Below are 26,574 nucleotides of genomic sequence, written 5' to 3'. Positions count from 1 at the left end.
ATTACTGATGGAAAACAGCTTTTTCGATTATCTACCTCAAAAATGGCAGGTTTGATATCGGTCTGTAGTTGCTCATTTGTGTCTTGTCTAGACTCTGCAAAATTTTTTTGAGGAGGGATTTGATTACAGCTGTTTTCAATATTGAGAAACCCCACAATTTATTGCAGCAAGACAACACTGTCAAAGACAGAAATGTGAGCCACAGTCTTGATGGTTAAACCGCAGCATTTCTGTCCAATTCTTGTTCTTTATTTTTTTTTTTTTGAAGATGTGACAAGCACTCGCCATAAGTTCACAAGTTCTTACTGCTGTCTTGTCTAGGTTCCTCTCTGACACATGACCAAAAAATACCATGTATGATAAATCATAGCATTCATAACAAGCTTGTTGTAAAAAAACACTGAGTATTTATTAAAGGAAAAAACAACAACCTTAAGACTTTGATCAATCAAAAGCAATGTAAGTGTTTCTCAGTTACAGAAAATGAACAGGATTTGAACAAGAAAGCCAGCTTACAATGAAGTAAAGAAACAAAACAAACGAAAATCTTTATCCAACTGTCTACTTGATAGTGTCACTCAGTCAGTTTCTGCTGCTGGAAGCATAAAATGCCACACTTGCCTCAATAAATGCTGAAAGAGTCAAGTTTTCTTAGTTGGACAGACATGACCGCGACATACCGCATCCTGAAAAGTGCTGTGTTTTTATAAAAAGCCAGACGGAGGGCTGTCTGCTCCGTATTTTTTTGCACCATAGGGCACACTGAATTGTAAGACGCACCATTGATGAAAAGTTTTATTTTTGAAATTATATAATTGGTGAACCGAACTATAAGGTGCATTAAGTGAGACAAAAGAGTAAAAGATCAATCTGTCAGCCACAGTTTATTAACTGTGTTACAGCCATTCTAAAACTTGTATGTAACATGCTACGAATTAGCCATGATAGCGTATTTACAACAAAATCAAAGCAAACATTTTGCCAGAGCGCCGTGCAGCTCTCAAAACCCCTTTAACTTGAGTAAACACAACCAGAATTCATCCATATATGAGGCACACTGGATTATAAGGGGGGCTGTTTTGAAAAAAACAAAAAAAGACTTTTAAGTGCGCTTCATAGTGTTGAAAATACATGAATTTTTCTGTTAAAATGAAAAAAAGATTGTAAGTTGGCCCTGTCATGATGAACATTGAATAGGATGTTTTCATAAATGTTGAGAATGACCAAATATCCCTTATTATGCCACAGAAATGTGGAAATATTTTCGTAATACCTAAACCTTCTTGTCCCAAGCCTCTAAATCTGAGTAAGTCTTTTTGTATTGTAAAGTGCTGTTTTGAGAACAGATGTTGCAGAGTCTTTCCCTCCAATCTACATAAAGCTTCACCTTCCACCACTGCTTCCAGTTAAAATACTCTGCATAGCGCTTTTTGTCTTTTGCCAGCTCTTGTAAGTATTCTCCCAGCTCTCTTACTGATGCAAACTCATTAACATGGATGAAAGAATGAGGCGGAGCCACAGCTTTGTAGTCTTGTATCGAGGGGCCCAGGACAACGGGCACAGCTCCGGCTTCATAGGAGTTCTTCCACAGCTTTTCAGTGATATAATCTTTGGCCAGTGAGTTCTCAAATGCCAAGTAGAAGAAGCAGCGGGAGATTGTGGGCAGCAGATCTGAGGAGGAAAGAGGTTTACCTGTCCATCGGCCATAAACCTGCACTGGAACGACGGCGCTGAGCTCTTTGTACACCTGAGTTCTTTTATGGTGCCTCATGTAGTTGCTGACCACCCAACAGACCAGGGAGCTCTTATTGACAGTAATGTCCTCTGGCAGTGGGGTTTCTTCCTCCTTAGGGAGCAGTTCTCCATAAGGTATGGTAACATCAGCATCCCTCCTGTAGGAAATGGTCATATTGAAGATGTTTGCAAACGGTTTTAGGTTTCCATTGTGAGCTGGAGATTCCAGGGACATCCAGGCCCACCGCTGGCCTTCTGGTCTTAGGAGGTCAGTGGGCAATTTTTGTCTGCCCTGTATCAGTTCTCTGTTGTGGAACACCACAATGTCCGCAGAAGAGAAATAGGAGCGATCGTCTACCAGCTTACAGTGAGGGATGTGGAAGAGATCCCAGCAAACATCACCTTCCAGGACATAGGACTGAACAAAGGGCCAGTGCCACAGCAGGATGGTTAAACTCCCATTGTTTTTTACATGGCCAAACGTGGTGTAGCTGTCGCTTCTCCACCATCCATGATAAACATACAGCAATGTAGTCAAGAGAGTGCAGATGATGAAGAACTTCTTCAGAAATCTTTTAACGTTGTCACTGCCCTGCAACAGAGGAAGACAAATATTTATAATGTGTTCTAACTGATTGACTTCATTCAAAAAATAGCTGTTTAATCCTGCTCTAAAGCATTTTGATTTTCCAAGAACAATTTAGCATCAAAATTAGTTGCTGAAGAAGATTTCTCAAAGTGTTTTTATTTGACTTAAACCTATATAAATCTTGTTATACCTTTGACCACTCAACCAATACATGATCAGTAAGTCTTCTGCTGGTTATTGCCTTGGGGAGTGGGACGGAATATTAAGGCCACCACAAAAAATAAGTAAATAAACAAGTAAGTAAGTAAGTAAGTAAGTAAGTAAGTAAGTAAGTAAGTAAGTAAGTAAGTAAGTAAATAAATAAATGAGAATAAAGAACAAAACGTGCAAAAATAAAGTTGTAAAATTATGAAAAACCCCACACACACAAAACTTTGCATGAATTAACTGGTATTATTATCAGTAAAAAGTCAATGTTTTATAAGAATATAGTTATAATTTTGTAAGTTTAGAGTTTATAGGATTAAAGACAAATTTATGAGGGGACAGGCTGTTTACTAAGTGAAATAGAAACAACAAAAAGCACTTTGCAAGCGATTACTTTGTTGTTGGTTTCTCAAAAAAGAAAATATGGAGTCTTTTAGTGAGTCAACATGACCTTTTGTGAATATACATACATTGAAAAGAATTTACAGGAAACTGGGCCTCTTTGGAAAAGATTCATGACCCAAAAAGGGTGAACTTCCGGCAAGTGTGGTGTTTGCCCCCTTTAGGAGTGTACTTGCAGAGGTCCGAATGCATTATGGCACACAGATTCCTATGATAAACTAAAACTTTGTGACATTGCCATAAATGGCTGCGTTGATGGATTTTAGTTGGCACATCTTGTAGATGGAGGCTTACACAACAACCTCTTTTTTGTAGGCTTTCTCCTTTTAAAATAATTATTTCTTTTCTTATTAATGTTCAACTTCATTCTCGTAAAATACAACTTTGTTCTCAGAATTTTAAAAATTTATTCTTTTAAAATGTTGACTTTCTTTCTCTTAAATGTACGACTTTATTCTTTAACATTTTTAAGTTTTTCCTCAGACTTTTACAACTTTGTTCTTGTATATTAATTTATTTTTATCTTTCATGGTGGCCCTAATACTCAATCTCAGGGAAGTAATACACACTATAAATGTTTTTAAAAAAATGTTTTTTTTTGTGTGCGCAACCATTTGGTTTGCGTGGCAGATAAATAATTAAAAAGAACACTTTGAAAGCTGACTTTAATAAAAAACAAACTAAAAACATAAACTTTAACACCTTTATTTACCACCAATAAAATGGTATTGTGGAAGCTGTAACATACAGTGGATGGGCATAAAAAAGCTGAAAGGTGTCCAAGAAATTAAAAGTAGTAACTTTCACTAAGGCATCAAATTTCATAACTCTTTCATTTTTATGATGAGACGACATGATTTACGATGGTTAAAACCCATTTTTCTAAAGCCTTGTTCAGATTTCGTAGTGGTTTTTGAAGTTATTTACCAACAAAAGTCCTACAGGATCCTCTAAAGACACATTTTCTTTTCCACAGAAATAAAAGAAAAATGTTATTATTAAATTTTTTTACAATTGTGTACAACTGTTACTCATTCAGTTTAGAAACAGTTCGTTTGCAACAGGGTGACAAAACAAAAAAACCTAAACATAAACTATAACACAATGCAGTTAACTACATGATAAATTTCTGAATTTGCTTGAAAAACCAAAAGAACGACTCTGACGAAGACGGAAGACATCCATCGAAACCTGTCAGGTATGTGGAAAAAAAAAATAAGAACCTACGAAGTCAGTTAATAACACAGACACTATGAACTTTTTTGAACTATCCAAAAAAAAGTATTATTTATAATTATGCTATTCAGTCCAAGATATTTTCAGCCGTAACAGTAAACTCACCATCATGCGCTGCGGCTCTGGGTATGTTTTCCAGTTATTTGCTTCCTTTTTTTTAACAGGAAAGTTAAAAAAGGGAAATTATGAAAAGTACCTGCTTGTTCTGTTGCGACATTTAAATGGTATTTGGGGCCCTATTTTTACACTTGTTGCTCTGGTAAGTACATATTTACAAAAAGCTGTAAAATTAATTTCATGAGCCAGTTTGATGAAGATTCAACATGAAAGTTTGATAAAACGACAGCACTAAACAGAAAATTTATCAATACTTTGATAAGTGTCTAATTTAACTGAATCCAAAGCTTGTCTGTTGTCAAAGCAAAGTATGCAGAGCACAGATTGTTACAGTGCAAAACAGCTCACTTGTACTGCAGCGCTGTGGTTTTTTCAGACAGGTGTCAAAGGCTGCTTGCAGCTCAAGCTCTTTTTTTTTCTTTGACCACAGAAGTGCAGGGCAAAGACGGGTGCCGTATGGTACACCCAGTGGAAAAATGATGCAACACTATCTGTTTACGACTAATTCGTGCGAAATGACCCAGATATTTCATCTTGAACTCAATGCATATGTTCAGAGACCACAATATTTCAGGAACTGCCAATGCTAGTCATGAGAAGTAAAACATCTACTAGACGAACCTCTAAAGTCCAGCTGCCCTGAAGAGCAGAATCTTTTGATAACATCACCCATATAAATAAGAACAGATGCATTGTGAAGATGTTCTCTCCTTTTGTGAACCCATTCTCAAAAACGGCTTCAATGTAACACTTCAGATCAAATTTCAAGGGATCATCTGCGTACCTGATTTTTCACTTCATCCATCTCTGAAGAAACGGGCAACACCACAAAGCAGTTTTCCTCCTCTCTGGTTTCAGCCTCTTGTCCAGAGTTGCAATTTCATTTGAGTGTTCTGATAGACAGCAGACCTCTGAATTATATGGAAAGAATGATTCATTATTGATGAAGACAAACAGTGGGAGTGACATCCTCTATAATGCTTTCCAGCAGATAGCAGACATCCTGGCATTCTGTAATTGCATTATTTGTGCAAGAGCCCTCTCCATTAGGACCATGTCTATTCTGTATATAACAGAAACGCTGAACAACAAATACAGTACTTTGTACTAAGCTGAGTCTAAAAGCAAGGCGTGTAAAGTGCCGTGAGCCTCAAATACATGAGTGTGTTTAATGCCTTGCAGCAGCTGAGATGAAAACGTCACATGGTGTCGTGACACTGCCACCAAAATAGCAGTTGGGTCTCTGGGTCAGGGGTGTCGTTGGACTAGTTCGTGAAGTTTTAAAGACTGAAAGGTCAACCTCATCATGTATTCTGAATTTAAAAAAAAAACAAGAGGAACCATTTCAAGTAAAGTAAATCCTGTTAATCCTACAGACGTAGGTCTGAAGTAACTAACAGGATTCAGCGATAATTCACGATTACGACAATTTAGGGTTGGGACTTCTTCTTTCTCATGTGCCTTTCCTTTACTGTGAGTCTTGTGTCACTTTTAGGATGTGCTGTTTGGTCAAACACCAGTTTTATTTGATAGTTCCTATGGTTTAGCAAACAATCAGAGCCTGGTCTGACAAAGAAGGCATTGGTTCACATGCAAGCGAGCCCTGATGAATGCAAAAGGGGAATTAGTTTATCAATTAACTTTATTTCTATAGCACTTCTTGTATACACATACAGCAGAATGCACCGTACATGATTCAAGTTAAAAAAAATAAAAACTGTGTAAATGAAACATAAATAATGAGAATTAAATGTGATGAAATTAATATATGTTTTCAATTAAAATCACCACAGAGTAAGGACACAGTGGTGATCAAACAATTAAAATTAGTAATGATAAAAACATTTAAAAATTAGTTTGAAAACAAGGATGTGGATATATATTAGTAAAAAATTCAAGGATGTAGGTTAATGTTGTTTAAATTTAAACATATAGCATCTTTTAAAAAAAATAAAATTATATAGATAAAAATTTCTTGCAAATCCCCCAAAAAATTAATTGCTAAAATTCAGTAATTAAAATGTACATTTAAAAGATAGACCTTTAACTTTTATAATTCCAGCTGAAGCAAGTCTCTCTCTCTCTCTCTCTCTCTCTCTCTCTCTCTCTCTCTCTCTCTCTATATATATATATATATATATATATATATAAACAAAGGAGATTAAAGTGAAATGTGAAAAACAAATGCCAATAAACAAATCTAGAGAAGTGCAAATAAAGAAAAAGTCTTTATCCCCAGGGCACACCTGGAATTTTTGCAATTTCAGAGATTTACTGATGCCAATTTGGGGATGACAGGCAATATGATTTTCTACCTTTATGTCTGTTCTTTCTTTTAACAGTTTACCCTGGAATATACACAGTTGTTGTGAGTGTAAATTGTTAGCTTTGGGTAGTTGCGTGTGTTTGCAAACCAAAGAAAGGTGTGAGATTTTTCTGCACTTCCTGTAAAAATTAACCAAGACTATATGACTTTTCTGGTCTAAAAGTATCCTTTGAAGCCAAAAGGGAAAATATAGTCGCGGTATATGATACACCCACAGTTTTCAACAAATGCGTAGGCCAGGATCAGAATTTCAGGTTAGTTTCAGGGAAGGGGTTGAACTTAATGTAGACTAATGCAGAACTATGTGATACATATTATAGACATGATGTCAAAGATTTAGTACTCAGAAAAGTAATTCCAGTGTTAAGATGTAAACGTTCAAGAGTTCAATTCCAAGCTTGAGCCAAGTTTGAGAAAGTCTAGTTAAAATCAACCAAAATCGTAAAAGTGTGTTAGTTTTGTGTGTTAGGCCTTTGTCACATGCACCCGTATAGGTGTATTGAGGTTTTTTGCATTGTCCGTGCCTATGGAGGGTTGTAGAAAGGAGTGATCACATCTTAAAGAGAGCGTATGTGTGTCTAGCAATTCCCTTGAGGTTTGTACGTATCAACACCTCAAGCGACGCCTTTAAAAATGGAACTTACGATTGTCGTGCGTGCGGTAATGCAATGCATGGTGAAGTAATTGTAAGGATAAAGTAAGCTGCATGCACTTACTGGTGATGCTTCCCAAACACAGCACCAAAGGTTTTTTGGACGAAAAGTAACGTTCCTGATTAAAAGTTTATTGCAATCATTTCCGAAAATGACAAACTAAAAACTTACTTTTTATAGAACAAAAACAGAGAAATAAAAATCTGTAAAAAGGAACACAGCTTTTGAGTCACATATAATGGGAACAAGGAAAAACTATATTAAGGTGAAGCAAAACTCTATATACCGTAAATATTTATTTGCATTAATTTTTTTCCATATGATCAAAGAAGAACAAAACACTGTGAAAATATAAGTTGTAAAGATTGCTAAAGTCAATTCCACTCGATTTACTAAAAGTGTAAATATATTTAAAGACAACACTCTTTACTGAACATGTATGTAAATGTGATATCAAGCTCAGTTTGAAACGGACAAATTATGTGAGATTTGACCAAAGTTTAAACAAGTAAAACAAATAAAACAGAAAAAAAAATTTCTCTGACGAGACTTTTGCAGAATAAAAAAATACTGAATGACATGAAATGTAAAATTCAGACTGGCCCCTTTCATAGCTCCTCTGTATTTCATCTTTCCTTTATTAGTGTGTTAAGGTTGATGAAAGCTTGTCTGTCTTTGACTGGTATTCATATAATTTTACCCAAGCTTTCTGTGTTTTACAACTATAGTAAAAAGCGCAGATGCTATCCATTTTGTTTTTTTTCCTAGTTTATAGGAAATACTCTATATTTGCACATGACTTGATATTTTTACTTAGCTTCCAGTCATTTTTGTGCCAGTCCTCTGCAGAGCCTTTTAAACCTGAAATACTTAAAAAAAAAGAAAAAAAAAGGGAAGCATCGGGACTGAAATTTTTTTTACTTAGCATACCACCAAACATTCTAAAGTAGACAACACTTTAAAATAAAGATCAGTGTATCTGTAAATACAAACTTCCTGTTTTCCATCCTATTTCTGTAACAGTATTCTTAAAGACAACCATTAAATGTGTTTATAGGCAGGATACAGGTTTATATTTCACCTTTGATTTTGCTGACTGAAGCTCTAAAACATCTAAATTTGACAATGTAAGTAATTCTGTATTCCAAGAATATTGTTACACATAAGAATTTAGTTCTAAATTTAATTTAGTTGCTCTATGGTTCAGCAAGAGCTCAGGAAAACAAAAGTTTTACCTTAGTGGAGTAGAAGAAGCTCCTTGATGCATTACATTTTGAGACGTGTAAAAGGAAATGAGAACATGTTATGTAGGACGAGGTAAGTGGGAGGACAGGAAATGAAGGACACTTCTCTCTCTTTTAAAAAGTTCAAAAATTCATTTTGGACTTTGAACAAAGTGTCTTAATATTTAAATACATAATCTGGACTTTGAAATGGCCTGGACATATTGACTGCTTTCTCTACCCAAACCCCTAACATGTCAAAATCCATTGATTTGGCAGAACTGCATAAACGGAAGGTGTGATGAGACCAACAAAACCATCTGCCAATCAAAAAAACATGCTGGTAACTATGTAGATCTTTGAAAATCCACACGACTAATTAAAAATAAGAAAAAAATTCACAGCGCTCCATTGAAAAAAATCTATGAAACCAGAATATACACATACTTTTTTGTATAAAATCTGATCTTTCAACTTTAAAATCATTCATTCATTTTCTATTCCGTTTTGTCCCTTTCGGGGTCCCAGGGCTGCCGGAGCCTATCCCGGCCACTTGTGGGCGAAGGCAGGGGACGCCCTGGACAGGTGGCCAGTCTGTCGCAGGGTAGAATCAATAGAGATAATAATCAGATTTGTCCCCCTTGGGCCTGTCACAATGTGATGTGACAAGAGTGGCCTGGTTTACGTAGGAGGCAGATTACTTTTAAGTTCAGGGCCAGGTTTTTATTTGCTGATCTCACACCTTGGCTGCACAGCTCACACACACTCTCTCCTTTACACTGAGCTCCTCCTCTTTTATGGGCTCCAGTTAGTTGGCTGGCCGCGCCCAGGAAGGAAGCCACTTTTTAACAAACAATAAAGAAAATATACAACAAAAGATAGAAATGTTCTGCAAATCATACAGTTAAAGTCCTGCAAATAAATACAAACATAAATAAACAAACAAACAAGTCAAATCATTTGCAACAAAAAGTATGTACAAAGATATCCAAATTTTTCCACTTCCTGTGCCCAACTATTAAACAGGAAGCAAAGGCCTTGGCTACCATTTTGTTCCTTGTGCACCAGGAAGAGAAGGTGAGAAACATGACAAAAATCAAACCAGTCTTAAACATTTGGTGGTTGTGCATGAAGTGTCTAAAGGTGATGAGCTATGACAGGCAGGTGACAATTAGATACAACTACTTTGTCACAGGGACCAACATTTTGTAAAACAACACAACACAGGAAACCAAAATATAGGTTTCCTGGTGTCATTTCCTTAGTAAGTAAAATGGAACTTAAAACCAAGAGTTACCAGTACTGAAATGTAGACACGTAAAGAGAGGAGTATCGAAAATAAATTCCCTGATTAAGAAAATGCTGACAGGTTGAAAGGTTGAAAGGTTAAAAAGCAACTTGCAGTTCAGAATTAAAACAACACTTACTGCTCAACAATGAAGTTATCAAGAGCTTTTTGGAGACATAAATCAGTTGTAACATGGATGTGTTGTTGCACAAAGACGTGGGCTTTAAACGTTAAACTTTTTCAACTTTATTCAGATAAAAACAATTGAAAAGGGCCAGAACGTTTGTGACTTTTTTATTTTCATCAATTCAACACAGGGATTCTTGTTCATAAAAAAAATAATTAAACAAAACTACAACTTAAAAAAAATGCATTTTGTATTTCATTTTTAACTGTTAAAAATTATAGGTTTATCAGTGCAGAATTGTTCAAATATATAAGTACTATTTCATAACCATATTCCATAAGCTCAAAATTGTATAAAATGAAAGAAAATATGAATTTAAGCTCTTAAAAGGGTTGTAAGTGTATAGAATACATTATCTATGAGTCAAAATTTTTGCCAACATAGTTTGCGTTTACAACAATTATTGTTGTTAGCAGAGTTTTTATTCATGCATTGGTCCTGGCGTGTACCCAGTATCCGACTCAAAAACGGAGGAAAAATAAAGAGACTTCTCCAATTTAGATGAACTCCAACTTTTCACACACAACTTTATTTCTCAACTGCTTCCTCTTACAGATGACATGATCATGACAGAGCCTCTCATTGCCAAACGTCACAAATCATCACTCATCACTAATGACTGATTATTACAACTGAGAGCAAAACAATCTACAGTTTTCCCAATCCCTTATCAATTATAAAAGTATAAAGTGTAAAAGTAGATGGGATTAATCAGAAAAAGGAAATTTGCTGAAGCTTTTAATCAATTAGGTTGGCCATCATCTTCAGATTGAACATACCAAATGAGAGGTTTGAGGGTGTTGCATTAATAGTTAAAGCAGCTGAAGTTAGAGATCATGAAAATATAATTTGATCCTAAAGAAATCTCATAGGTGGGAATCATGTTAATGGCACACTTTTATCACAACCTATTATGATGAAGACATGCAACTAATCACCTAATTGTATGCAGATATATGTTTTGCTTTGCAGCTTCATCATTCATTTAAGGCTAACATAATTGCCATGGTAGCATAATTTAATAGGCAGGTTTATCACACCTGGGTATGTTATATTTGTGACTATTTTTTCCATCAAGACATTTTTTTGAAATACAGAGAAAAAGGTAGTGGATCTTTTTTTAGAAATGAAAAGCTTCGTGTGTCCCTGCTTGATACTTGATTGAAGTTCCACTGCTCTCAGATCATGTCTCTTCCTGAAATTTTGTGTTATTTCCACAGAAACATGTATTTAGCCTGTATGCTGAAATCTAAATGAAAAAAAATCATCTTAATTCAATTATGAGGCACCATGCATATAAATCAGCTATATTTTTCTTGTACTGTCATAATGGTCATAAAGTGTTGAATAATGTTAGTAATGAATTGGTACATTTGTATTACTGACCTTCAGTGAAAGTTTCTGTCATCTACAGTAAGGTTGAGCTTGAGGAAAAGTGTTCATCTAAAATTGGAATTAGGGCTGCACGATATGAGGAAAACTCGCGATATGCGATATTGGTGATTAATATTGCGATAACGATATAATTTGCGGTATATAAACAAATATCAAACCAACCAAAAACATAATTTCCATTTCAATGCAACAGTATAAAAATTATACTCCAAATGACCCTTGTCGACATAGGAGGCAAACATCAAACATAGAAGGGCTCATCTGATTGATCAACAACGTAAACGGGTCCTTCCGATTGGATAAATGCATAAAGGGATTTATTTCATTTATTCAATATTTCAAGCTGCCATGAGTTTGTTTTAGCACATTTAACCCTTGGAAATAACTGTTGGGTTTCACTTTGGGCAAAGCCATGAATAACGACTATAAATCAGTAGCGATTGACAAGTTACTTCTCAAACAGGATGTGAGAAACAGAGAACTTGCAGGTCCCCTCTGCAAGTTATAACTTGGTTTGTCCGTTCAATTGCAAATTAGTAGAAAAAGGGGGATAAAAGATCTGCAGACATTTTATATTATGACATACTATTTAAAGTCCCACTCCAACTATATTTTTATCTATTATAAAGGCGTTCCCAGTGGTCTTTTCATTATGATTATGCAGTTTTCACCCCAAATATACAGAGGTGGACAAAATTGTTGGTATCCTTCAGTTTAAGAAAGTCCACAATACTCACTGGAATGACTTGAAATGTTTAAAAGTAACAAATTAAAATGTATTTAAAATTAAATAATCAAAATCTGCCATTACTTTTGAGTTGTTGATTAACAGAATTATTTAAAAAACAAACTACCGGTAATGAAATAGGGCTGGACAAAAATGATGGTACTTCCATGTAAGTGTCACTGAAAAGGTTACAAAATTAGTTAATTTTTGGTTTAAAGGAAGAAATACCTTTGGTTGAAAATTGTGTTATTAAAATGTGTAAATTGTGTTTTATTTGATTTTATGCTGTTTAGTACTGTTATATTACAATGTTATATGAAGTTGTGTATAACGCTAATAACGCGAGAGTTCCTGAGAACTCGCGTGATTTGATGTTGGGCTGAGGAGTTTATTCTCACATCATTATAGACTTTGAACCAAGATCCATGCAAAAGGGCAGCTTGGAAAAGGAGTCAACAAGCTGTGAAAAGTTGAATACAGACTGGTTATTCATCAAAGACCTCCGAAGTGACAGGCAGCCACGAGGTAGTTAACTTGTTATGTATTTTTTGGTGAAACTGTAAATGTCAAGTCTAACGGTATTTGTACAACTCTGTTATGTAGTTTTCACGGCGTTACATGGAGTGAAGACATTAAAATGCGCCTGTTCTCGAGAATACCGTGTCCAGCACTGTCATTGAGGAGGAACAGTGAAGAAAACTCTACATTCCATATAAGACTGAGAACTAATTGCCCAGGGGGTCATGATGAACTCCGGTGTGTCCTTTAATTGACATCACAGCTGTTTTCAAACCCATAATCAGTCAGTCTGCCTATTTAAACGCAGTCAAATAGTCACGTTGCTGTATGGTGAAAAGGTGTGTACCACACTGAACATGGACAACAGAAAGCCAAGGAGAGAATCGTCCCAGGACATTAGAAACAAAATTATAGACAAACATCGTAAAAGTAAAGGGTATGAAACCATCTCTAAGCAGCTTGACGTTCCTGTGACAACAGTGGCACATATTTTTTAGAAGTTTAAGACCCACGAGACAGTAACCAACCTCCCTGGACGTGGCCGGAAGAGGAAAACTGATGACAAATTGAGGAGACTGATGGTTGGAACTGTATCCAAAGAGCCTGAACAACCTCCAGAGAAATTAAAGGTGAACTCCTAGATCAAGGTACATCAGTATCAGATCGCACCATTCGTCGATGTTTGAGCCAAAGTGGACTTCATGGGAGACGACCAAGGAGGACACCACTGTTGAAAGGAAATCAGAAAAAAGCCAGACTGGAATTTGCAAAAATGCATGTTGACGAGCCACAAAGCTTCTGGGAAAATGTCCTTTGGACAGATGAGACAAAACTGGAGCTTTTTGGTAAGGCACATCAGCTCTATGTTCGTAGACTCAAAAATGAAGCATACAATGAAAAGAACACTGTCCCTACTGTGAAACATGGAGGAGGCTCAGTTCTGTTTTGGGGCTGCTTTGCTGCATCTGGCACAGGGTGTCTTGAAGTTGTGCAAAGTAAAATTAAATCTCAAGATTATCGAGGCATTCTGGATAGAAATGTGCTGCCTAGTGTCAGAAAGCTTGGTCTCAGGTCACGGGTCTTCCAACAGGACAACGATCCAAAACACAGCCAAAAACCCCCAAGAATGGCTAAGAGAAAAGCGTTGGACTATTCTGAAGTGGCCTTCTATGAGCCCAGATCTGAATCCCATTGAACATCTGTGGAAGGAGCTGAAACATGCCATTTGGAGAAGACACCCGTCAAACCTGAGACAACTGGAGCAGTTTGCTCATGAGGAGTGGGCCAAAATACCTGTGGACAGGTGCAGAAGGCTCATTGACAAATACAGAAACTGTTTAATGGCAGTGCTTGCCTTAAAAGGTTTTGCAACAAAAATATTAAGTTATGGGTACCATCATTTTTGTCCAGCCCTATTTCACTAGTTTTTTTTTTAAATAATTGCGTTAATCAACAACTCAAAAGTAATGGCTGATTTTTATTATTTAATTGTCAATACATTTTAATTTATTGTTACTTTTGAACGTTTTAAGATGGGACGAGGTTAGCAAAGAATCCACCAGAAGCAGCTAAATCATTCCGGTCATGATTTCAGCCCTTAACACTCAATTTTCCTATTTGTTTTATTAAAGTTCCAAATATTTTCACACTGATACTGGCTATGCATTTGCAGAATGCATTTAAATAAAAGAGAAAACAAGAACGCAGCCACAGATAAAATCCAGGGTTTTCTACTGACCTGAACGTGAGATGTCCATCTATTCCTCAGTCCAAACCAACGGCATGTATGGTAGCTGCTGCAAGCAAAAGGGCTGCAGTGAAATGTGCAAAAAATGTGAGCTTTTTAAAGAAACTGACTTCCCTGACAGTTTGTTGATGATATTCCAAACTCGCTGCGCTGCTCATGGGAAGGGCAAGTATGTGTGGTGGTACATGGCACACCCATGGTGGCTGTTCGTTTCACTTTAACACACAAGGAAAAAGAGGAAGTGTCACCTATGACTAAAAAAAGTTGTGGGTTTCACAAGCGAACATTTAAATTTTACAAAGGCTAAACTGCAACATCATTGAGACAGAAAAAAAAAAGTATTTTAAAGATTTAGGAAAAAGACATTAGCAACAGCTGTGAGATTACTTTTTGTACATAAGTGTAGTTGGTTTTTTATTTTTCAAAACGTTTGTCTGCCACTTTTAGAGGGTGGGGTGACTCTTTGACACTTTAAAAGAGGCGTCTTTTGAAATCAAGGCTCCGGTTTGATTCTTTCTACTTCTGAGAACAGGAAAGGCAGACTGTTGCAAAAACAGCAGAGAAAAATAGTAACGTTAGAGCCGACTAATTCTTTTTTGTAAACAAATATTAAAAAAGAGGTTACTAAGTTATATATTGTTACAATTTAATCAACGACAACATTGACAACATAAAACATTAGACTGGGAAAAAATGTTAGAAAATCTCAACACTTTTTTCTATGTCTTTAACACCAAACAAAAATTTTGGTGTTAAAGAACATATATTCTGCTTTGTTTTGCTTCTTTTAAGACAAAGAAAGGTTCAGCTACAGATACACACCTGGGGTTTTTATCATCTAGACGTTTGAGCAGTTGAGTATTAAACGTTCAGAAAAAAATCATCATGCTCTCTCCTTATCACAGCAATTTTGTTCCTGGTTGTTACTATAGAATTTCCAGTTATAATTGTTTTTGAAAATATTTTGCCCTTTTTATTTATCCTGCTGCTTCAGTTCCACATAACGCACCCGCACCTTCTGACTGTATCCTACCTTTACTGATTCATTCCACAAAGTAATGTAGCTGAAAAATGGTGCAGTTTGAAGTTTTTTGGGGCGGCTATGGTGCAGAGGTACAGTGGTTGACCTCTGATCGGAAGATTGCAGGTTTGGTTCCCTACTTACAGGCTCATGTGTCGAAGTGTCCTTGGGAAACTGAACCCCACATTGCTCATGGTGGTTATAGTTTGGCGCGAGTGTTAGGCAGTGGAGCTGCCATCAGTGTGTCATCGTGTGTGTGGGTGAATGGGTCTGTGACTGTAAACCATATTGTGCCTTCAAAGACGTTAGAAAGTCTTAAAGAAGTATACACCGTTAATTATTATTCAGACAAGGATTCATCCCATTGTAGGAAGATCTGATAAGGCATTTAGGCCTATTCATTTGTCTGCCGGAAGTCCTTTACAATCATTTCTAATCTACAGATGGACTTATTATATTAGGAGATCAATAAAGTGCTATTTTATTCCATATATTCTGAAATCAGAAGATTTTTTCTTTTATGGGGACCAGATGAGTTTGGTTAAACTTTGTTTATTTTTATTACAGTACTAAAATGACATTTAATGCTTTTACTGAAAATAACAAAATTTTATAATAATAAAAAAGGATTTATTCAAGTTATAAAATGTGAATTGAGTGAATAAATGCGTCTTCAATCGTTTGAGACTCAAGGCTGATCAGTTCTTTTTGTAGCACATCATGTGTGCAATGTAACACAAATGGTCTGTAGCAACAACAGAGCAGCAGTGGCAAAAATATCTTCTTTAGAGTTGATTCTTAGTGTTTTCATTAGCATGTACTAAGAAAATAAATAGAGTAAACATACATGAAGGTTATATCAAATGTTTCAGCGATTTATTTCACCTGCCTCCCCTGACTGCTCATTCCTGCACGTAACTGAGGGCCTTCTCACAATACATCAGTTGACCTCTGTCCCCTGACAGGCCTTCTTCAGGAGGGTTGATTGTTTGTTGTCCCTGGCTCCATTCTTAAACTTCTTTCCCTGTCAGTGCCCAAGCACTGGTAACATGCATGTTAATACAGTAGGGGGCAGCATCTACTCTAATAGTTCCTGCCAGACACTTCACGGTTTGTGTATGCACCGTTAACTCAAAAAACGACCCTACATGCTTAAGGTCTACCCTCTCACGTTCTTCAGGATTTGCGCTCATCACCTCACCGCTATCCCATCCTTGAGTCCAAGGGCCAGTGTGCAAGGAAAGCCAGGAGGGTCAGCAACAGAGCAATCACAGCTAACAAAACAGCCTTACTTTAATTTAAACTGGTGTAATTTTGGTTCTGGGGCCACATTTAACCCATATGATCCCAAGTGGGCCAGACAAGTAACATAAAAGCAAAAAACTGTTTTTTTTTTTTTTTTTTTGGTAGCCTAATCACTTATTATTACACATTCATTGACAGAGACCAATGGATCTCAAATAAAATGCATTTCACTTAAAAAAAAAGGGTTTATTCAATTTTATACAGACTGAATATTTTACATCTCGCACTAAAGCAATCCCAATAATAAAATCAAGAGGGCCTACGAGGGTCGACCTCTTGGCCTCTGCACCACTGATGCCACAAACACGCTATGCTCAGTTTGTGAGGCTTTTAGATTCCATTTTACAAGATTATTTATACTACAAGTCCTTTATGAATATCTATAACCCCTGGACTTATGGTCATATATTGCATTGACCCATAGACTATTGTCTATTTTGTCTTAATTGTCTCAAAGTCAGTCTATATATGTTGCATCTTCACACTGTCTTGTGCTGTTTCTCGGTGCACTTATTTGTTTAGGTGTTGTAATGATGTCCTACACTTTGCTTATAGATATATAATAGCTTAAATCCTTAATTGTCACGTTTTAAATCAAGATGTCATTGTAATTTGTTTATCTCTATGTTTAGATCTGTGTCTGTCTGTACTGCATCTGCTATCTGATTGAAAGGACAAAAAATAGTTTTTCAATTTGACCTTGAATACAGAAAAACACTGTTTGAGTGGTAAACTTTCTCTGTTTAGCATTAAAACTGATTTCAAAGTTAACACAGCTCGTAAAGACCTTCATAAAATCCATTCTTTGAACAATAAATGAGAGAACTTCCTGTCTGTGTGAGCAAACAAACAATGCTTCATGATCAGACGTCAAAAACATCAACACAAATACATTTACATTTTTCACACATCGCTGCACTGACAGGAAGTCAGTCTGTTTCAGAATTTGTCACCACTTTTTGCTCCTATCAAGCTGAGACTGTCATTCCCTCTCATGTGAGAACATTATTTTGTTTTACAACGCTTTACCAACAAAATACTTTTGAAAGAAATATAACTCCTCAGTTCCTGCTCAGGTCTGCACACCTGTACTTCATCTTTACTCTCTTCTTGAAAGTTATTCATGAAGATCACAGCCTTAGAAGTGCTCGATTATCACGGATGATACAACAGCTGGAGTGACATGAATTATAAACATAACCTTATGCCTCATTGACTTTTATTAACCTTTTGTGTTTCTCCTGCCTTCTCCTGCCTCCTGCAAGGGGCACTAGAGAGGGAAAACAAATAACTAGGTCAGGAAGGACAGACCTGTCAGGTATTACCGGAGAAAGTTTCCACTGACAAGTAGCTGAAGGTGGCTGATCCACCTCCCCCAAACTCCAAAGCTAAAATCACCTTCACTGATGACTAGAGTTGATGTCCCATATCAAATCACAGTTAGCTTTTTCAAGCTATAATTGTATTTTGTTTTCTATACATTTTAACTGGTTCTTTTCCTTAAGTTTCAGCTGCAGAGTGGCTGCTACTGGTCTGTCTGCAGTCACGTCATCCAACATTTGTCTGTTTTGAAACTCTTATCTCGCTCCTTTCGGTGTACGGCCTGCTTTCCCTTTGTGTCACCCTGTCTCGGGGCTCTTCCCTGATTCCGCCTCCTAACAAAACAAGCATACAAGCCTCAAGTGAATACCTGCAACGTGAGAACAGACTTTCATTAGACACAAAAAGATGGCAAAACGAGGAGGAAACAAATGAGAAGTGAAAGATTCTTGAAATGAGAAAAAAGTATGAAAGCGCTTCCCCTGCTTTATATTTATTTGCTTTTCTTTTCATATATCTAAAGTTATGATCACATTTTATGAAACGTGCAGCCCTATAAAGTTTCTTTCCAACCATCTTTTGATTCACTGTAAAAGTGTTCTCATTGGTTCATCATTTTTTAATGCTATTTTTAGTAAAAATCTAAGAATTTTTGTTGTTTCCTAGAACATGGTTTCTGCAGAGTGGCAGGAGTTTACTAGAAATTTGCTTGAGTTGTGGACCCTTTGCGCTACTGCTTAGCTATGTAATAATAGGGGGCCCCAAGTCTGGGTACCCCTGTGCTGGTCCCCAGCCCGGATAAAATTGTTGTGTCAGGAAGGGCATCTGGTGTTAAAATCTCTGCCAAACAACCAGTACAAATCAGTGAAAGCAAGTGGTGCAACAAAAATGGCGAGTAATATTGAAGTTTTCCAGCCATAGTTTTGAGCCAGATGCCAGCTTAGATGAGAAATGAAGACATACATAGATCTAGTCATCTACAACTGGCCGCATCAGAAGGTATTGGAGCAAAGAGCTTGTAGGTCAACATCACACCAAGATTTTTCCAACAGCATTATTTTCATCTGCTTCTGATTCCCAAGAATTTGAATGAAGAAAAAATCAGAAATTCTGATTCTCATCACAGGCCCTGGTTCAAATTCTAGCTGGGACCTGTCCGTGTGAATTCTCCACCTTCTCTCCCACAGTCCAAAAACATACTTCATAGGCTAAATGGTGAACCTAAATTGTCCCTAGGTCATATTGAGTTTGTTTTGTTGTGTGGCAGTTTACTGGCAACCTGTTAACTGCGATGGCAGTGATTTGTACACTGAGCCTGGAGAAAGGGTATTTGGAACAAGGGTGGGTTTGCATCTTATTTTTGATTTTAATTTTTTGTAATTGTTTTTAACTTTTGTTGGAAAAAGAAGAAGAGGGAGGAAGAGAGAGGGATGTTAAAGAGGGGGTGGTGGTGGTAAGGGCGCAAAAGAAAGGGGGGGAAAAGTGGGTTTTAGGAAATATGAGGATGTTTTGTTAAAAGGATGGGATCATAAAGACAAAAAACATCTGGAAGTTTATAATCATTACTGTCAGGCGTAAATGTCAGTCAAAAAGAGGCGGAGCCTGTCCACACACACACTCAATTGTAATAAACATACCTGTTGGCTCCAAAAATCTTCACAAAACATGTCAACATGTACACATTACAAATACAGTTCACACGCACACACTTATACATACAAACCAACACATGTAAAGCATTTCATTCTGTCATGCACGCTATTTGTGTAATGGTGAGCTGACACCTGTGCCAGAGTGAGTGTTTATGTTCTGCTGGGGTGGATAATGGAATGTAAGAAAAGAGGGAGAGTTCCCGGTCATCCCCACACAAAGACCCCCACATGAGCAGCAGTGGTAGCCAGGACTTTCAGACACCCCCACGGTATAGTAGATAGAGGAAATCCACCTGCTAGGCAATCATATCTGCCACCCAGACCAGGGCCTGCAGGATCGCCACAGGGGCCCCCACCCCAACCCCTGGCACAGGCTAGGGCCCTCCACCAGGGATGGGGTAAGGGCTAGAATATCAGAGGTCCCACCTTCCTGGTATAATATATTTGTTGTTTCTAAGCTATTCTAGGCTGTTTCTAAGATATTTTCAAGTCTTTTGGCAAGATTGTTTGTCTGAAAAAAAACCCACACACACCAAAAAAGCATACTTATTTATTTTTATTGAAAGGGCAGGGCAGAAAAGTATGGTTGACAAGCTGGAAGAGCAATATCATTTTGCAGAGGTTGCGCTTTGAGGCACAAATGACACATATCCTGATTTGCTGGTTAGACTGGTAGGGCTGGAGCAAAGCAAAATAGGTGTGGTGAGACACAAAACACAGAAACAGGTGTGTAGAGAGGCAGTAGAAAGAGAGGAAACGACGTACAATTATTTAGGGATACGGCTAAAGCCTGGAAATGAGCAAGCAACGTGAGTCAGTCCCTTCACCAGCTGTTTTATTTCTTTAAAAAGTACAGAAGTATTGTGTTGGAAAACACATTTATAAAACCCAGTTTTTCTATCTTTTTGTAAACAGACCCAGCAGACAACAGAGAGGAGAAAAAAGGGATGGGTGATGAACCAAATATTGAGCTCTTTGTTAAGGTAAGAGATAAACATATATTTGTCCCTTGTTAAAACAAAGGAAATAATGTTTATTTTAAAGATTTTAGTTGCAGAAACACATTTTAGTGCACTACTTTGGTACGGTCATTACTTGCAATCATTATACAAATACATGAAAAATTTTCCTTTACCTTCTTTGCAGTGAGTTTTTCTTTTTTTTTCTTTCTCTAAAAAAACCCTCCTGAAAACAGATAAAGATTTTTTTATGTCTTTGGCTTTGTTCATACTTTATCTTTCTGGATTCAAAATTCTCTGACTCATATTTAATACTACACAGCATGGAAGGGAATTTTATTTTTAATGACAATTTCTTGCCAAAAGTAAACCAAAGGTTTTAATTTCGTACGCTGCTGCTTGAGACCTGTCAAAGCCGAGCAGGCTGCTCAAGAATGTCTGCGTGGGTGTTCAAGATTTTTATCACTCATCAGAGATTGCCATTTTAAAGGAAATCACTTTATCACAATTTGAGTTCCTTTATGAATATTTTCCCTCAAAGTGTTTGGAATGTGATGTATTTGTCTGACAGGCAAGTCTTGATGCTGAAAGTGTGGGGAACTGTCCTTTCTGCCAGAGGCTCTTCATGATTTTGTGGTTGAAGAGGGCAGAGTTTGTTCTCACCACTGTAGACATGAAGAGGTGAGTCTGCTGATTTGCTTTCACTATAAGCCAACTTTGCTGCCACGTTTGAGGTTTTAGTCCTGGTTTTTCTGGTTATTGTTCTTGTGTTTTGTTAAGCTCCTGTTTTGCCTCTTTTGTGCTTTCTTTTTAAAAAATTTTATTTTGAAATTCATTTCTTGGCTATATTGACTTCACATCCTGTACGTCCTGTCCCTAGGAATAGTATGTCTTTCAGTTAATTTATTGAACTTTTATTATATTTCCCCAAACTTGCTGCCTATATGTGTATATATGTGTGTACAACACTCGTGACAATGGTGAAAATCCTCACACGCCAACTTTCAGGGTCACATCACAGCTCAGACATGCCAACATCTAAGCCCATAACCTGCTGACATTTGTTTTTGCTCAGCAAGTTCTTGGACCTAACGGGGGAGAAAAAAATCATATGCACACCGCTGTGCCATTTTTGTCTGTAAGAGAAATCATTTTTTTGGTGTCTATACAAGAATGCCTCTGTCACCAACTCCTCACCTTTAAGATAAAAAGCAAACAAATTTCAGAACATACTTGTGAATCACAACAGTCAACAGAAATCATTTATGCCCAATTTAAATGTCTAAGTTAATCTCTTTTTAATGTGAATGTAAAAAAGATTTTCCATCAACTTTTCTCTTCCCTGCTAAATTCAAAGACTGAAACAAGTTGAGTTTCGGAATTGAACTGGAAAATAACTTCCACATTTTTGTTTTAAACAGGATGCATCAGGCATCTCTAAGTTCATTAACAAAAAACACGCTCACTAAAATTGTAGAGAAAGGTGGCTAGAGGATGTTTTGACATACCGGTACTCTAATGCTTTGTGCTCGTTTGAAGCTGGTTTACAGCTCCATTGTTGTTAGTCATCTTGGCAGGACATGGGTGAATGGATTAAAGGCCAGAACAAACCAGCCGGTGGTTTTTGGGGCATGGCCAGTAGGGCTGTACTAGAACGCAGGTTTCAACTGCCACTTGTCAATCAAGGGAACACACCACCACATTTGAAAATGTAATCTTACCTATAGCATAAAGTGATGGTACTAATTCAATTCAATTCAATTCAATTCAATTCAATTTGATTCAATTCAATTCAATTCAATTCAATTCAATTCAATTCAATTCAATTTTATTTGTATAGCCCAAATTCACAACAACAGTAGTCTCGATGGGCTTCGAACATTTTTCCTCACTACGATTCTGACTTAAAATAAATCCTAATTATTGAAGTGAAAAATATTTTGCAACCAAGCTGTTCGTGCACTTTTTTGGTTTTAAATTTGCACCATTTCACCTTATGCTACGTTTACACAGGGCATTTGATGCACACTAAAAGTGCGTTCTTGAATGCTCGTTTAGCTTATGGTGTCTACACCGGGCGAACAGGGAAGGGCTTCTTCTTCCTTTTCTTATTCTACTGTTTACTAGTGCATTTCCACCATCTACAGTTGGAAGAGGCTTGGTGCAAAATGTTGAAGCGTTGTAAATCTTGTGAATCTTTCACCAGGCTTTTGCTTTTAAAGCTCTATTCCCATGTCTGAAAGACTAGGTTTTTCATAATTCCAGCTGGACAAAAACCGCAATAATTAAATTCTCTTCCATGATCAATTTTCAAATGGTTGGCACTTCAGTGAATTAAAGGGGATACGATCCATACGTCACAACCAAATCTGAGACCCAGATCGATCAAAGTTCGACCCGGTTTAACTTTTTACACGTGTTAAATGGTCACGTGTTTGTAAGTAGACCCTGAAAACAGTTGTAGATAGTTGCATAGAGATAAGTGAATGCAAGAGTTTTAAACATGGAAGCCCAAAACACGCATGCACATGTGTAAACACAGACCTTTCGTTGAAAATGAGCGCTTGAATACACATTGCTGAGGTGTGAATGTAGTCTCAGATGTGAAGACCTTCTTTCCTGCACAAACATGCACTTATTATCACCTTTAATTTTATACAGAGGATATGATAGGGTGATATATGACAAGTTTATCATTTTGCCTGTTGAGTGAAATGCACAGCACCACAATTGATGAAACAAGGAAATGCAACTCTGGAATGGGTAATTTCTAGTGATTTTTTTTCACAAACGACAAATCCTTTTTTGATCAATATTCTTGCAGGGCTCCTGAAGTGCTAAAAGCTCTTGCTCCAGGATCCCAGCCTCCTTTCCTCATCTTCAATGGTGAAGTCAAAACAGACACTAACAAGATCGAAGAATTCCTGGAGGAGAAACTGGCCCCACCACGGTGAGCAAATGGTGAGCAAAGATAACAGGTCAACCATACGCTTCAATACTTATGTTCGCCAAAACAGGTATCCAAAACTGTGCTGTACCTACAAAGAATCAAATTTGGCTGGAGAGGACATATTCCGCAAATTTTCAGCCTACATTAAGAATCCCAATCCTGGGCTAAATATCAGTGAGTTCCTTTTGTAAGAATTTCTTTACATTGTTTGATCTCCTGATATCAGAGATTGTGATCGTTTTGCTCTCTCCTGCTGTCCAGTGCTAGAGAAGCAGTTTCTTTCAACTCTGGTGAAGCTGAACATGTACCTTGAGACGCCTCTTCCTCATGAGCTGGAGCGTAATCCGGATGCAAATGAGTCTTCACGCTTGTATCTGGATGGTAACGCCTTCACCCTGGCAGACTGTAACCTGCTTCCAAAACTCAACATTGTAAAGGTGAAAACAACAGCTTCTTTTCTAAAAACAAAAACAAAAAAGGGTTATCTCTGAAGATCTAAATATTGTAATTGCTAAAAATTCAGAGCCCATAAAGCTTATTGCTCCTGATGTTGATCAGATTTTTTTTCCCTCAGGTGGTGTGCAAAAAGTACCGTAATTTTGACATTCCTACAGAACTGAAAGGTCTGACACGGTACCTGGACAATGCCTACAAACAGGATGAGTTTCGCCACACCTGCCCACAAGACGAAGAGATTCTTCTTGCCTACAAATCTGTTGCCAAGTATCTGACCAGTTAGAAACATGCATGTGAAAAAGCGAATATACGAAAAATAGGAAAGAACAGCAACATCCTAAAATGGCAAATTTGGCATGCTTGTGTAATAATTAAAAAGTTGAGTGGAAAAATGTTTACAACTGCATATATTTTCAACTGATTTTTTGAAATGCTGAACTGTCTATATTGGTCCTATACCACCTGTTATATTAAAACAAAATCTTTTTCAGACCAGAAAAGAAGAAAAATGTGTACAAAACTTAATTCCTCTTGAAAAATTAATGTGTATAAGATATATAGAAAATGGGTTTTAATTCATGTCAGTATTTTTGTCCTAACCCTTACATTCATTTAATTTAGTTTTTCAGTGGGATTTGTCTGTGTCACAGCTTTGAGAAACTTCCAATTTAAGTTTTCTGTCAGGTTTCTACATGATAGACCCGGAGGGGGGGGGATCACGTGAAAATAAATGACTGCATTATTAAAAGCAATAAAGGATTCCCACGGAAGCAGTTTTGTGCTCTGGATACTGTCAACAGTCAACAGAAATTGACTGTTACAATTACGAGATCTATATGAACTCAAATGACATCCACTTTGCTTTTTATTTAGTCACTCTATTTTTTTGCAATCAGAACAACTTAATCTATTCTATAACAAATGTCCACATGGATTAGGGGTGGGTTATTTTATTTGTTAAGTCAGATACTTAGGCTCTAATCAATCCCTATGGTCAAAATTCTGCAGTTCTTTCACACCAAACTGTCTCATCCATGTCTTATAAACGTTCCTATGTGCACTGGTGCATTGATCTTTTGGGACGGAAAGTAACATTTCCAAATTGTTTCCTCAAAGTTGGGAGGATATTAAATGTTGGTTAACATTAAAAGTTGAAATAAGACCACAGAAACCACAGGAAGTGGAATTCACGAATGGGCTTTGACATGGTGCAAATAAGACATGCTTTTTCTCTTGAGCTCAGTTATTGTATGTATATCTTGATCACCCTGTAAAAAATATGAGATGTTTAATTGAGATTAGGTTTGCTAATTTAGTTGATGTTTTGCTTTGCTGTGGATTGTGTTTTAGTGAATTTATATATTTTAAAAGGTCCAGTCTTTTACTTGGTCCTCTTTAAATGTAATTTTTTGGATTTCCTAAGAGTATTTTTTCTGGCTATTAAACGTTTTTTCTTTTCAGTAGAAACGTGTGCTCTTGTGTCTTTTACTGCTTAGTCCCAATCACATTTGACTCTTTAAGAGGGCACTATCTGGTGGACGTTATTCTACCAAAGTGTGGTAGCATAAGGGTTTCCTGGAGGCAGGGAAGTCATTCAAAGAGCCAACCTGAAGCCAATTATGGTTTTGATTATGGTTATAGAATGATTATAAAGTAAATTTCATTTTTTTAGAATATACAATACAATTTTTGATGTGCTGTGTCATGAGTACAAACCTAATACTTCAACATCAGCTAATTTGGAACTTTATTTGGGGTGTAACAATTAATGTTAACAACAATTTATAATTCGTGATTTACAGTCAATATTGGTTGATTTTAAACAATCTGATCTGATTCACTGACCTAAAAATCGATCCAGGACATCTTTGGCCAAAATTCAACCAGTGTGACTCAGAGATAAATATCTGGGCACTGAACAGTGCCAGTGAAGTTGTATTTCTTGCAATACAATAAAGGATAAATTATGCGTACAAACAAGAAAAACAAGAATTAATGGCGGCGACACTGCTGGCACAGAGTGAGCCTTCCCTAATTTCCCATAATATCTTTGTTTACACACTCTCCCGTTGGCTTACAGCGCCTCACATCCTAAACCTTACATTACCAGTGCAACAAAAAATGCCAAGCACTATTGATGCTATCCAGTCAGATGCAGCTCAGACAGGGAAATCAAAAAAGTACATGAATCTAGTCATCTACAAGTGGATGAATGAAGCGTAAGGGAGCTTGTGGCCTGCCAAGTGTTGAATCTACGTCACTGTTACAGGTTTTTTCTGATTGCACTTTTTTGTCTGCTCCTGATTCACAATGATTTGTCAAAAATGCAATTTTAAGCTTCATTTTCTTTGCGTATGTCCTACATCATGACAAAACTTCCACAGGATGAACACAGTTTTTATTCTTTAACTTGCCACAGGGTGATTGATCAGGTGGGTCGTAAAAATTTAAATTGATTCATTGATTAAGTCAGTTAATCATTACAACTCTAAACTTTTATCTAATAATACAAATCAGAACTGGGGAAAAAAACTGAAATTTTATTCAGGTTTAAATGTGAA

General features: G+C 36.9%; 2 protein-coding genes across 6 annotated transcripts; one reads left to right on the top strand and one right to left on the bottom strand.

The window, feature by feature from the left end:
* Positions 1-384: 384 nt before the first annotated feature.
* Positions 385-15,651, bottom strand: LOC100049474 (fucosyltransferase 7 (alpha (1,3) fucosyltransferase)). Of its 3 annotated transcripts, XM_011481696.4 has the most exons (4): positions 15,516-15,651; positions 14,342-14,565; positions 5,070-5,196; positions 385-2,326 (listed from the first exon to the last, which is right to left on the bottom strand). In XM_011481696.4, the coding sequence occupies exons 3-4, from the start codon at positions 5,088-5,090 to the stop codon at positions 1,274-1,276; spliced, it is 1,074 nt and encodes a 357-aa protein (XP_011479998.1). In that variant the 5' UTR covers positions 5,091-5,196; positions 14,342-14,565; positions 15,516-15,651; the 3' UTR covers positions 385-1,273.
* clic3 (chloride intracellular channel 3) lies at positions 9,521-25,480 on the top strand. 3 transcript variants are annotated; one of them, XM_078955792.1, is made up of 7 exons: positions 9,521-9,564; positions 20,564-20,631; positions 21,179-21,288; positions 23,432-23,557; positions 23,625-23,731; positions 23,819-23,994; positions 24,132-25,480. In XM_078955792.1, the coding sequence occupies exons 2-7, from the start codon at positions 20,596-20,598 to the stop codon at positions 24,294-24,296; spliced, it is 720 nt and encodes a 239-aa protein (XP_078811918.1). In that variant the 5' UTR covers positions 9,521-9,564; positions 20,564-20,595; the 3' UTR covers positions 24,297-25,480. The 3 variants fall into 3 exon arrangements, with proteins under 3 accessions (XP_078811918.1, XP_078811917.1, XP_020563415.2); XM_078955791.1 differs by lacking the exon at positions 9,521-9,564 and adding an exon at positions 12,293-12,609; XM_020707756.3 differs by lacking the exon at positions 9,521-9,564 and adding an exon at positions 20,336-20,457.
* The last annotated feature ends 1,094 nt before the right edge of the window (positions 25,481-26,574 follow it).

This window comes from Oryzias latipes, chromosome 12, assembly GCF_053564925.1.
Source record: "Oryzias latipes strain Hd-rR chromosome 12, Olatipes_Hd-rR_3.1".
NCBI lineage: Eukaryota > Metazoa > Chordata > Actinopteri > Beloniformes > Adrianichthyidae > Oryzias > Oryzias latipes.
The sequence above is the reverse complement of the archived record's forward strand: the minus strand, read 5'-3'. Positions and strand labels throughout refer to the sequence as shown.

Excerpts from the sequence above, each read along its gene's own strand:
- LOC100049474 (XM_011481696.4), bottom strand. The coding sequence starts at position 5,090 with ATGGATGAAGTGAAAAATCAG. Across the intron at positions 2,327-5,069 it reads TGGATGAAGTGAAAAATCAG|GGCAGTGACAACGTTAAAAG; the intron begins GTACGCAGATGA and ends CCTCTGTTGCAG.
- clic3 (XM_078955791.1), top strand. The coding sequence starts at position 12,510 with ATGCAAAAGGGCAGCTTGGAAAAGGAGTCAACAAGCTGTGAAAAGTTG. Across the intron at positions 20,632-21,178 it reads ATATTGAGCTCTTTGTTAAG|GCAAGTCTTGATGCTGAAAG; the intron begins GTAAGAGATAAA and ends TTTGTCTGACAG. Across the intron at positions 21,289-23,431 it reads ACCACTGTAGACATGAAGAG|GGCTCCTGAAGTGCTAAAAG; the intron begins GTGAGTCTGCTG and ends ATATTCTTGCAG.